The sequence below is a fragment of the Falco naumanni genome, chromosome Z (assembly GCF_017639655.2).
Source record: "Falco naumanni isolate bFalNau1 chromosome Z, bFalNau1.pat, whole genome shotgun sequence".
NCBI lineage: Eukaryota > Metazoa > Chordata > Aves > Falconiformes > Falconidae > Falco > Falco naumanni.
The window spans coordinates 24,347,686-24,360,589 of record NC_054080.1 but is presented as its reverse complement, the minus strand read 5'-3'; the positions used below and the strand labels follow the sequence as shown (position 1 = coordinate 24,360,589).

Below are 12,904 nucleotides of genomic sequence, written 5' to 3'. Positions count from 1 at the left end.
AATCCCAGGTATTTTCAGAAGCCTGTCTATAAGACAGGGTTTCCTAAAGAGTTGGTCATTGACAGCTACTTAATGGATGGGGTGCCAAGCTGGGAGCTGCAAAACCAAATAAACAGAGTATAGTATTTTTATGCCTAGTAGCCATTACAAACAAAAAAATCCACTTGAGGCCTAATACAGAAGTTTGGTGGGTAATAGTGGTTTGTAGGCAGCCCTTCAGAAACCCCTCCTCTAAAGGGCCTTTCCTGGTGTTCACTAAAACTTTCGCAGTCAAGAGCTGAAAGGAGTACACTTTTCCTCCAAGGTACTGTGTCTAGGTCCCTTTCTTCTGGTCCTGTCAGGGGAATGAAAGTAACTTCCATACTGAGCCTTTTCTAGCAGCCACTCCTTTTTTTTTTTTTTTTTTTTTGTTTTTATTTCCCTAGTCAGGATCGCTAATTGTATTTGTTCTGCTGTATAAAATCTAGAATCCTGAGAGGCTGTATAAGAATATTCAGGAATCTGGGAATCTCTTCCCCCTTGCTCATCCCAGTCTTCAAGAATCTGTCTGTCATTTTCCACTTAACCAAACAGTGTACTTGTTTGTGTTCTTCCCGTGCTGATTTTTACTGCATGTGATACTAAAATCTTCAAGTGTACTTAGGACTTTCAGTTACAATTCAAATGAACTCTATGTCACCTGAACAAGGAGTATTAATTTACACCAGCTGGAGTTCTTCAAGGTGGTTAGCACACCTGATTTACGATCTGTGATCCTTTTCCACTCTTGTCGATTCTAAGGTCATAGTTCTCTGGACATTTTTCTCAGCAATAAAGACAGCTTAGGCAGTGAGAGCTGGTCTTTGTTCCAAATAATGCTGAAAAAAAGGGATAAGGATATTTTAATTTCAGATGAGTTTAGGCAGTGTTACTGTCACAGCGGATGGGGTACAGATTTATGCTGTGGAGAAGGTGATCTGTAGAGGCATGGTCATATCACTTCTGGCTTAATTACTTTTGAAGTGATAGACAGTCTGAACTGGGCTATTCTTTTTTGTTTCAAGGGACATGTAGGAATGTGTAGGGCATTGATGTGGACCCTGGGTAGCCAAATGCATCAGAACCTGGGGATGTAGGACCATGCATCTGAAATCACTGGAATTTCTGAAAGAAAATCAACCATTTATTTTCCTGTGCTTGTGTCTGAACTCGTTTGGCATACTTACTGAATTTATGTGTTTCTAAACATACATATAAACACATGTTAATTGCTAATAGAATAATTTTTGCACTTAAACAGACTTTCAGAGAACTCATGGAACTTGACAAGCCTCAAAATATTAAAATTAAAATGATTTAGAAGAAAATAACATTGTTTGGAAACCTGCAGCAGGAGAATATTTCCACTCAGTATCTTAACACACTGCCACAATATATGCTGCTCATGAGCAACAGTGTTTGATCATGGACTAAATCATATGTGTTTGTGAACGTGGCAAATTCAGAAGATGTTTATTAATAAACTAATTCACTAGGTGTTTTTTAATATAAACAAGAAAAACGAAAACAATTGCTAAAATTTTGTTTGTATGGAAAAAATTCTTTAGCTTGGCTAAAAGTGGTCTTCTGAGGAAAGAAAATTAATCAAATGATTCACTTACCAGAATGAAGATGAAATTATCTGCCTGTTTCTCATTTGCTTAGCTCTCCTCTAATTTCAAAGTCAAAATAAAAGAGGAAAAAAGTGGGAGGGTGTGTGCTTTTACGTTGCCGTTTCAGAACACACTCATTAAATATCTCCTGCTTTCTCTCTGGCTGTCTCCAGGTATTTTTGGTAAGACACTCTATCAGCAACAAAACTTTTCACACTACATCATTGCATGTTACTTACTGTGTTGGTTTGCCTTCTGCAGTTTAGTAAATTTAATAACCTCGCCTTTGTAAATTCTGTAATTTACTATTAAAGATGACAATCTTATGATGGATTTTTAAATGAAAGTGTTTGTATGACTTGTTTATTCCTTCTAGTTTCTGCCACTCCTTTTTTTTTTTTTATTTTCTTGATGTGATTTTGAGCATTTTGTTGCGTCTCATGACTTAGTTCTCCCCTGACTTTTATCTCCCTTTGGCTGACTGAATGACTTAAGTCTTTACGGCATCTATCAGCAGTGCTTCATTTTCAAGATCTTTATCACCCATCAATTGAAGTGAAAGTATTAATTATAATTGCAATCTACATAATGCAAGTAGAGTAGCATATAGTTTGTTTCCTACTGATAACAACATTGGCATAATCATGCAGAGATTTCCAAAAGAAGAAACGAGTTTTCTGTATTCATTCAACTTTTCTTATATTGAGAGCTTCAAAAATGTTAGTCTTTCAAAATATCCACCTTTCAGAAAAGCAGTTCAAATTGGAAACTTTATTAACTCATAAAAATAGCGTAAAGTTCCAAAAGCTTGCTTCGTTTGCTTTGCTGCATTCTCGCTGAAATTGATGGTGAATGAGAGAGAACAGAATTTTCTCTGGTAACTGTGAAAGTCCTGATGTAAAAAAAAAAAGGGGGGGGGTATAAAAAAATGAAATAAATACATAGGGTTTTCCCCCCTTTTTTTTTTTTCATTTTTTTTTTTCCATGATCAGTAATAGCTCTTCCATCTAAAGTGCTCTCCTAACCTCAGGAAATTCCAGAAGGCTGAGAAAGAGCTGTACTTCTGCTTGGTGTAGTAGCTGATAGTAATGTTAAGTGCAGGGAGCAACTTACCAGATACATCTACAGAGACTTGCTGCTTATTTTCAAGGGAATTGAAGTGCAACCTACTGTAGTTGTACTAGCCCTTCAGGCTTTGTGCTGAGAGACTTAAAGACATTGTTAAAACCTGAATTCTCATGGAGCCGTGATACCAAACTAGTCATCCCAAATAAAGCATTACTCAGAAGCAAAAATGACACTATTAAATTAAAGGAGTTGCCTTCAGGTCACACATTATGTCGGTTCCTAAGTTCTTTTCTTGCTTCTAGCATCCGTTGTGCATGTCAAAACAGATTGAATGACAGTGTCTCACAAACTGAACATCCTACATTTTATGGGAGGATGTTCACTTAGCTGAAAGTAATCCCTCTGGATTCTTCTACCAGTTCTTTGACATCCAGAGGCAGAATTAGTCAGTCCTTTCACATTTTTAAATCCTCATATGGTAAAAGTACTTTTAATAAGGCTTGCATTTATTATGCTCTTGATTTCACAAACTGGACACAACCAGTGCATGGGCATCCAAACTGGTAAAAAGGGAAGCCATGCAGAATGCCTTTGTGTGCAGAGATCAGGTGCCAGTGTTAAGAGGATGGGCAGGTGGAAAGCCAAAAAAAAGATTTTCCTCACAGGCTTTCACTGAGAGCTATTAGCTGTCCCTTCAGTCTGTCTAAAGGACTTAAGCAATTCATGCCAGCCCCATCCTTGTGGCTGAAGAATTACGTTACCTGCAATGGCCTGATAGCTGCTCTTTGCTTCTTTTCACTGATTTCAGTAGCAAACCTGTCTGATGTAAAAGCTGCACAGTAAATGACAATGTGTAGTCTTGACATTCTTAAACAATTCTGTTTCAATGTAACTGCTGAATCAAATATGGAAATTTGTCATTCTGTTCATGTTTTAAAACATTCAGCACTCTTAGATGCATGTAGTTTTTCAGTCTTGCAGCTGAAGTGAGGGATCCTGTCAGTTTTAATTTTCTATTTGAACACTGGTCAGGTCACTGGCATTTGGTATGGAATATAAATGTTAAGTCATCAAAAGTAGTTGGGAACATTTTTAAACCAGGAACTAATCCTTGAACAAATCCTTTAAAATACATATTTTAAAATTCTTTCTTCTACATGAAGTTCTGTGGTATGGAAGTTACATTATCTTCCTCTCAAGTCACAGCTGGGATGCATTATCAGAGTAGTCGGGAAATTTGTATTTTTGTTGTATGCAGTGTTTTTGTTCCTTAACAACTTAGAGTAATTTTGGTAATGTTCTTGTGTGCTTTATAAAGGTTCATATGGCTTTTGCTGAGGAAGACCGCAGCCTGAGTTTAGAGAGAAGGGTGCAGAAGTTAAGGGATAGGAAATAATACTGGGAAAACTTGTGTGCTTTCTGTCTCTTGAGTTAAGTGTTGATTTTAGCATTTCTGTTAATGAGCAATATTAAAATGTCAGGAGGAAGAAGAGTGCTCACGGAAAGCATTTATAAGAAACTAATAACCTTGTATTTAAAAACAAACAAAAAACTCAACCTGAGTCGTTTCGTTGTGTGCTCCTACTAGCCAGATTTTGCCAGAAAATGTTAATACACATTTTGAAAAGTGTTGTAACCATGAACACTACATAACTATATTCATAAAATTTATTGCTGTATAGACATAGTTCATGAAGGATTGATAAAATAGTATATAAAATTTCTCACAGTGTTTTTCTTGGTAGTCTGTGTATATTAATCTTAGCTTTCTCGGGGGTTTGTCTCCATTTAAAGGTACCGTGTTGTTTTACACTGCCCATGTTGGGCGGGGGGGGGGGTGGGTGGGAAGAAAGGAAGCTTTGTTGGGAGGGGGCTTTTTGCTTGAGGGTGGACCTTTTAGTATGCTAATAGGGACAGTTTACACGAAATTCCAGTAATCTTCTGTTTGGTCTCATTAACCATTTGGTTCAACTTGAGTTTACCTTGTTGTGCCCCAGCCTGACATGTTTATGGTGCCTGTGCCTTCTCCCAAGGCCATGTTTTGTTAACTGTAAGGATTTAACTAACATCCTCAGTTTTTCAAATTCTTTGTTTTTCACTATAGTTACTTTTTTCCTTTTTCTTTTTAAAAGTAAATAATTCTTGTATCAATTCTATGAATCTGTAATTAAAACTTTTTTTATAATGGGTATCAATGCCTATTTCTGTACCTACATATGATAATGAGGTCTTAATAGTGATACAGTTCCCACTTCTGGTTTTAATAGATCTCTTCTGCTTGCGGAGCTTGAGAAGGAAGAGAAAGAAAAGGACTGGTATTATGCCCAGCTTCAGAACCTGACTAAAAGGATTGATAGTCTCCCCCTTACTGAAAATGTAAGTGGCTTCAGTATGTTTGGGTCATGTATCTATTGCAATGGTCTTTGTTTAGATGTTGTCTATATTTTATGAATTCGGTGACATTCTCTACTATAATTTTAATATAAAACATTTTTTTTACTCACTCTGTAAAGCGACTTAGCCTAAATAATGCATTTTTTCATATCTAATTTTACACATTGAAACTCATGCCTGTCAATGTCAGTGATAGAGAGAACTGAAAAATTACAACAAATTAATTACATCTCAGTACACTTCTTTAACTCTGTTGCCCAAAGGTCTTTTTATCCATTTTGTTATTTAGTGATTTATTTTAGTTTTGAGAGCAGTGTTAGGCTAAGAGACAGTGTATACAGGAGCTTTTTAATTCCTAACAGCAAGTAAAGTGATGCTGTGGCCTACGCAGGTATTGTTACTCCAGGCTTTTACCTTGGCATCTCCAAACTATTCATAGTGAAGTCACCATTATCAGGGATAATGAAGATGTCTGATATCCCAGAGAATAACAGCTTTGCCTGTTAGAACTAGCAGCTTGGATATATTTGCAGTGCATTCCTTCACGTTACAGTGTTGGGAAGACCTGATTGCCCACCTTTACAGTCATACCTGATCAGGAATAACAGCCTCCTGGAAGTGGAAACAGACTATGGAAAAATTTCCGTGACTGAGTTGAAGCAGCTGGACTTTAGCAAATGTAACGCTGAGTCATGGCTGAGCTTATCAGAGCGCCAGAAGCAAGGGGACAGGGTCCAAAAAGGATCTTGAGGAAGTGCAACCCATTCCCACAGGCACTGTGAGCTGTATCTGTGTCACTCGTACTGTAGGTTTTAAGATTGTCCCCCCGTTTTCGTAGGTAATGAATTAACTTAGCTCTTCTTATGATTAGAATGTCTTACTTAACAGCTACACTAAATATCTTTTGTTGTAATTTATGTCCATTACTACTTACTCCATGCACAACAAAATCACAGATCCCGTTCTTTTTAGTAGCATTTTACATATTTGTCAATGATTGTCTCTTTGTGATTCTCTGAATTGACATCAGTGAAGTCTTATGGCAGGGCTTCTCTTGGAGACTCATTTATTTGCAAACTGATTAATTGTCCAAAACCAGTGAAGTGCTTTTCTCTGGCCTTGAAAAATCTATCAGATGGAATGTCTTCCTTTAAGCTATGTTGTTGTTCCTTAATTGAACACTTGCGCTTTTTTCACAGCATAGTTAAAAGTAGGGTAGACAGCAGTAATGTGAATACTGTGACTATGTGCGGTAGTTTGATACTTCTGAGTATTTTTCAAAGTACAGATTCAGATGGCACGCGTAACAGTTTTGTTGATATGTTGACATACATTAATAGCCAGATGTTCCTGGCTTGTAATGAATGATGCTGTCTCAGCGTTTATCTGTTACATTTAGTTATTTGACAAAACTTGCAGGTAGGCTGTTGGTTAAACATTATGTGTTCTTGTTTTTAATAATGCAGTCATATTTTAAGGATCTGTTACTACGTTTTGCTTGTCTATGAAGTTTAGTGTGGAAAGGTAGTTGTTCTGCTTTTGTTCAGGGAAATACATAGTTTACATAAACGTTACTTACTAAAATGCCTTCTCTGTACTTCAATTTCAGTTCTCCTTGCAAACAGATATGACCAGAAGGCAGCTGGAGTATGAGGCAAGGCAAATAAGAGCTGCGATGGAAGAACAATTAGGTACTTGTCAGGACATGGAGAAACGAGCACAGGTATAGTTTGTCCTTCATTTTTAGAAGAAATAGAAAAAGTTTTCCTGCATTTTTATTAAATTATTGGTGGCTTTGTCTTTAAACTCTGTGTAAACACGGTGATATCTTAGAGCATTTAGTTAGCCTTTCAAATACAAAAAAAAAGGAATCAGAATATAGGAAGTAACTGCTCAGTAAGAAGTACCATCCTCTGCCAGTTTAAAAGAAGGCTTGTGAATAGGCAGAAGTGGGCAACTTCAAAAGGAAGTTTTTTTAATTTTTTTAAATTAATTAAATTAAAATTAAAAGGAATATTTTTTACTTATTTGCTTATAATTTATTACCGTTTTACCTTCAAACAAACATGTATTTGTAAATGCTTTATTTTGCATCTGTCAAGCTAGGTTTTTTCATGCTTTTAAGTTTAGAATAAAATCCAGCTACTATTGTTAAGTTCCTTAACCAGAAACCATATGTCAAGGAATAATCTCTGAAAAAAAGGTATTAAAGTAAAATGTAGTTCACATACATGTCTGGAAGTTGTTTGCTGTCACCAAGAGTTGTTTTGTATTCATGATTATAACATGAACAATTCTGTATGCAAATCACATGCACATTTGGAAGTATAGAATGTAATTGTGTGAAAACTGTAAGTGGAATAATCAGTTGCTTGCTGGTTACAAAAACTATTCCCTTGCAGTAGTAGAGTGACAATTTGAATTATTTATTACCGTTTATTTCCAGAGATGTTAAATAACCAGCTTGCTAAGGTAATTTGTTGGTGTGTTTTTTGTTTGGCGTTGTGGTTTGTTGTTTTTTTATGATGAATGTTACAAAAATAAGTCCTTTCAATAAAAATAGTTTCTTTAGGTTGTATTTTTCTTGCTAGGTTTACTCAACACAAAATCTTGCCACATAACAAAAATTTTGCTACATAACAAATGCTTCTAATAAATTTTTTTTCATAATTAGAAAGGCAGCTTTACATTTTAAAGTGAATAATTGAGTAGGACTTTTCAGAAAATTCATCTGGTCGTAAGTATTAGCAAAACAGTTATCCTGCCGTTGTCAGATATGTACATAAAGGCTGTGTAGGGATTTGTCTATATAGATATACTCCGACAGACCCAAATTTAATCTGCCTGGATAGTAGCTGGCTCTGATCTGGAAGCTGCATGGCTGTGTTATCAGCGGTGATGCACTGCAGGAATTAGCTGTGCAGCTTGTGTCAGCCAGTCCTGAGTGAAGGCAGAGCAGTCAGGATTGTCTGCAGATGTCTGGTTAGCCCTGTTGCAGAAGAAAGTGTGAGGGCATTGACAGTAGAACTTCTGGGAACGTTGCCTTGCTGCTAACAAGCTTAAGCTGGAGTAAGGTAAATTAAACTAAATAGGTAGGCCAGGCTGTTGGCAAAATTCTAAATGCACTCAGGCAGAGAATAAATGAAACTTTCCAGGTGAACAATTTGACTGTAGTTATGAAAGTAATTAAGTTGTCCCTGAAGTAGCTTCTTTCCTGCTTGTTCTTCTGTAATGTTGTGGGGGAAAAATGCTACCAAGATGATGTTGAAATACTGTGTAGTTTTCTGAATTAATGTTTGTCCATGGGTTTATCACAACTGTTTCGCTCTATATAGATATAATACAGAAATTACAGTGTCTATTGTGATTATATAAAGATTATAAAATAGGAAGTAACTAATTCTGCATGTGGTTCTTGTGAGTTTGACTGGTAATTCCCCTTGATTTCATTTTACCAAGGACAGATGCCAAAAATGTGTAGAACTTCATTGGTGTACAAATACCTAAAAGCAAGTTCTGGATAATTTCACACTGATGTTTCAGTGTGCAAACTGAAACATTCATGTTTGGCAAGGATAATGAACTTGCTAGCTTTTCAACTTTCTGTTCTGTATTTTGCCTCTACCCTAAGTGATTGTGACACACAATAGAATGCAAAATAGAGGTTGAAGGGAGAGAGTGGTTCAGCTGTTAAAGGCTGGCATACATGTCTGTCTTAAAGAGTCCCAAAAATTATTCTGTGAGAGAGCTGATAACCTGCTGTTGCCCAGATAACTGATGCAGTAGTCACTCTTACGGACCTCTGAAATAATGGCCTTCTCTCTTTCAACTGTCATGACTAGGCTTTGTTTCCTTTAACCTCCTCTTTCTGAAGCAAGTTAGATCGCAGCAGCTCACTGTTGATGTTATGTTTTATGAAGATTATACCCAAGCACATGTCCAACAGTTATTCAGAAAGATGCATTGGAAGACTGTTAGCAATTTATTTTAGCTTAATTATTTACTCTAACTTGTACTTTTCCCTGAAATTTGTAATTTCAGATGGTAGTTCTTCCTTGAAAAAACAAGAAAGCATACTTATCCAGGTTTTATTTTGATTCTTCAAATGTTATGGCCTATATAGTTAGTGATAAGGAGAAGCAAACTTCTTATTTATATTCTGTAAAATATAAAATATTTCCAATTCCAAGACTGAAATCATGTTCACATAGTTTTTTTCCTTCATGCCAGAACAAGAAGGATCTCTGCCTTTTTGTTTGTTTTTTTGGTTTTTTGTTTAGAGTTCCTTAAAATCTTCACAAGAAATTATCATTCTCATAGGAATTTATTCCAAGATCCTTAAAAATTTGCTAAAACAGCAAACCACTAAAGATAAAAGAAAATCTGGATCCTGTAGTCTTGCACTGATGAAGATTTCAGTACTGGTTAGATTCATACAGTCATCTTATTTGTATATGTAGACCAACACATTAATAACTTTGTTTATTATGTATCTTTATTTGGGGGGAAAAAACCTAGCCTTTTAAAAACAAAACTATTCCTTATTTTTACTTCCTAGAAAGTGACTTTTTCTGTCACTGTGAATATGGGGAATTTTTTTCGTTAGAAGTCTTACTGGAACAGTGACATACAAATAATTTGTAACTCTGAAAGTTAAGTTGCTTTATCCAACAATTTTATGTTAATAAAGGTAATGAGTAAATATTACAATGAATGGGAATATACTGTAAACAAATAGGAATAAAAAGCGATGTTTCTTTCATAGGTTCTAAAGTTAAAACCATTCCTGGTGCTTGTTTGATTGTATACCTCTGTTTTTGTATGTTTGCTGTTAGGCTGTACCCCGTTGTGGCAAGAAATGCATTCTTTGTTCTACTTGTACAGTGTTAGGTACAAAATATGCTCCTGGATAATGGAACTCCTCAGTTTTGCTGTAATATGAATATTGTATTAGCAGAAGGAAGAATGGTCTGATGTTTAAAACTCTGGACTAAAATTGGAAAGGGTAGATCGAATTCCAGTCCCTTTTGAGGACTCCCATCAGTGATACTGGACAAATCATGCAATATTTATTTTCTTGCATCTGCACAAAAGTAATTTCCAATGTTTAGGTGTGTATGTACAGATACTCACATTCTTTTGATGCCCTTTATGCGTAAATTTCCAGTTACACAGAAAGATTCAGGAGAAATTGAAGTTGTCCTGAAAGACAGTGAGGGACACGTTCTGTCAGTTATGCATCACATCACCAACAGTAATTTCCAGGAATATATTTTTATTGTCTTTCTAATACTTAATAATTTCTTGATCCAGAAGCAAAGAGGGGGATGAATTTTCTGTTTGCCTCATGTTAACCAGAAACTTCTGTGTGCAGCTTTCATATTTTTATTGGCATATTTTCTGATAATTTGTTTTATAAATTCAAACCAAATTTATAGTTTAGTGTTGTAGCTTTGCATCTCTACTAAATTCTGATGTTTATGGTACTTTTCCCATAACTGCTTTTGATACATGTTTCAGGAATTCATTCTATTTTGTGATTACGTTTTCCTAAAATTTCTAGGTAACAATGTTTCTATTCCATGTGTACCTTGGCATTAGCACCTTTCCCATTTTCAGATTATAAACGTGTTAAATGAGATTGGTTATAATAATGGTCCTTGCAGCGTCCACTAGATGCACAAAGCCTTTTCTTTTTTAGTATAGCATTGTAAATGTTAATCAGGTAAAAGAATCAGGATTTTTCTTTCAACCATATGTCCATTTCATTAAGCTTTTCATCACACACACAAAAAGTATTCAATCAGTTTGGCGTTCTCTTCATATCCTCATATGATTGAGCTGATTATTTTATGCCCATTTCTAAAGTCAAATGATGTCACATTATTAAATTATCAAGCTCATATAGGGATTTATATATATATATATACACACACACTGCTTCACAGTACAACTTGTATTGAGTATATATATCCTGTAGTGTTTGTTTTTAACATTCCCTTTACTAACCACAGGATGGTTGCAGTGGGAAATGAGTAGCAATATGGCTGTTACAGACTCTGATTCAGAAATCCTAGGCAGACCAAAGAAGCAGTATGTAGTTGTCTTCATATTTAGACTGTTAAATTCTTTGAGATTTGTAGGAGCAGAAAATATTCAGAGGCTGTGCATAAGCAAAAATCCCAAATCATTGTAATAACTGAATATAATAGAAGTCATTCAGGTTTTCATCCCTTCAAGATGTTCTGCAAATATAAATCTCTCGCAAGTCTCTGTAAGGCAAGTAGATTTGTAACATTTGAGATGAAAGTAAAATAAATTGCTAAACATTGCCCAAAATGCCAGTTTTCTGAAACAGGAGAATTGTGCAAGTTAACTGGAGTGGTTTTTTATACTTCAGTGTGTACTGTGTGATGACCTATTGTATCCAAATGAGTATCAGTTTTTTTAAAAACCCAGCTACTCACAATGTTTTGAATGTTTGCAATCATGCCTATGTTTTATTATGAAGAATACTTGAATTGCCACATGAATGAAGTAGGTTTGGATTGTATTCGGCAGTATTTGCAAAGAAATCTGTATATTGTCAATCTATACAGTAAGTAAAAGGAGTTTTTTAACAAAATCAAACATGAAAATGCATTCATTTCAGGTGAGGGTGGCAAGAATTCAACAAATAGAGAAGGACATTCTTCGTATACGACAGCTCCTACAATCACAAGCAGCTGAAGCAGAGGTTAGTGAGCGATTACTTGCCTTCTTTCGATTATGGTATGTAGCTTTCTCTAAAAAAATACCCAAATTATTTGAACAAAGTGGTAGGCAGGATTATTTCCATCAGCTAGTGATGTCACAGTTAACCTAGTCAATATATGTAGGCTGTTACTTGTTATTCCTGAAAGCGGAATACTTGGGTTAGTATTCATGCTGCTCTTGAACTTTAATCACTAATGACATACCAGTTAAACTTTTAACTTGAAATTTCAGTAAAAATGCCAAAATGCAATTTATTATAAAGACTGAGTCTTGGTTTTGGCAAATAATTATAACAATCAGTTGTACATGCCTTTCTAAATATGAATCTCTGACAAGCATCTTCATGGTTTCCTTATCTTTTAAGAGAGTTAAGATTTAAAAAAGGATGAATACAGCTTCTATCAGACTTCATTATAGAAGTCCAGCATATTTTTAGTGTTTAAGTACTGGGTTCTATATTAAGAAATGCAAGATAATGTTTCCTGTAAATTATAAAGTCCATGGTAGTAATTGCCATTAGCAAAACCTGCTCTTACAGTGGAAATTCATACAAGGTCAACTCCATTTCTTGTAGTGGTAAGTTAAATACAAATTGTATGTTGGACCTGAATATGTTATGTTTTTTCCTCATCCAAAATAACTACTGTGAAAGCTCAGAACGGCATTTGGATTACTAAGGGATGTATATTTTTCCATTTTGAAAAATAATGGTTTCATAGTTCCAGGATTTGGAGGGAAACTTGTTTTGTAAGTGAAGCAGACAGTAATGTGTATAATTAAATCTGCCTGGTCTTTTGACATATTAGCCAGTCCAGCCATTTATACTCATTGATGAGACCCTCCCTGAGGCTTCTGCTCTCCAGGCTGAATAGTCTGAGCTCTTCAGCCTTTCCTCACAGGAGGGATGCTCCAGTCCTTTAAGCATCATTGCGGTGCTTAAAGTAAGTCATGCTCCAGTAAGTCCCTATATTTATTGTACTGGAGAGGCAAAGGGGCAAAGTACTCCAGGTGCAGCCTCACCAGCTGGGTAGAGAGGAAGGGTCACCTCCTTCAAC

At 35.7% G+C, this 12,904-nt stretch overlaps 1 protein-coding gene across 4 annotated transcripts in view; it reads left to right on the top strand.

Moving 5' to 3' along the window:
- Positions 1-12,904, top strand: part of APC (APC regulator of WNT signaling pathway) — a 103,408-nt gene that overhangs the window by 55,693 nt on the left and 34,811 nt on the right. For all 4 annotated transcript variants that reach the window (XM_040580272.1, XM_040580270.1, XM_040580271.1 and 1 more), the window contains 3 exons: positions 4,967-5,075; positions 6,703-6,816; positions 11,746-11,829. In XM_040580272.1, the coding sequence (XP_040436206.1) occupies positions 4,967-5,075; positions 6,703-6,816; positions 11,746-11,829 (307 nt within the window). The remainder of the gene's footprint in view (positions 1-4,966; positions 5,076-6,702; positions 6,817-11,745; positions 11,830-12,904) is intronic.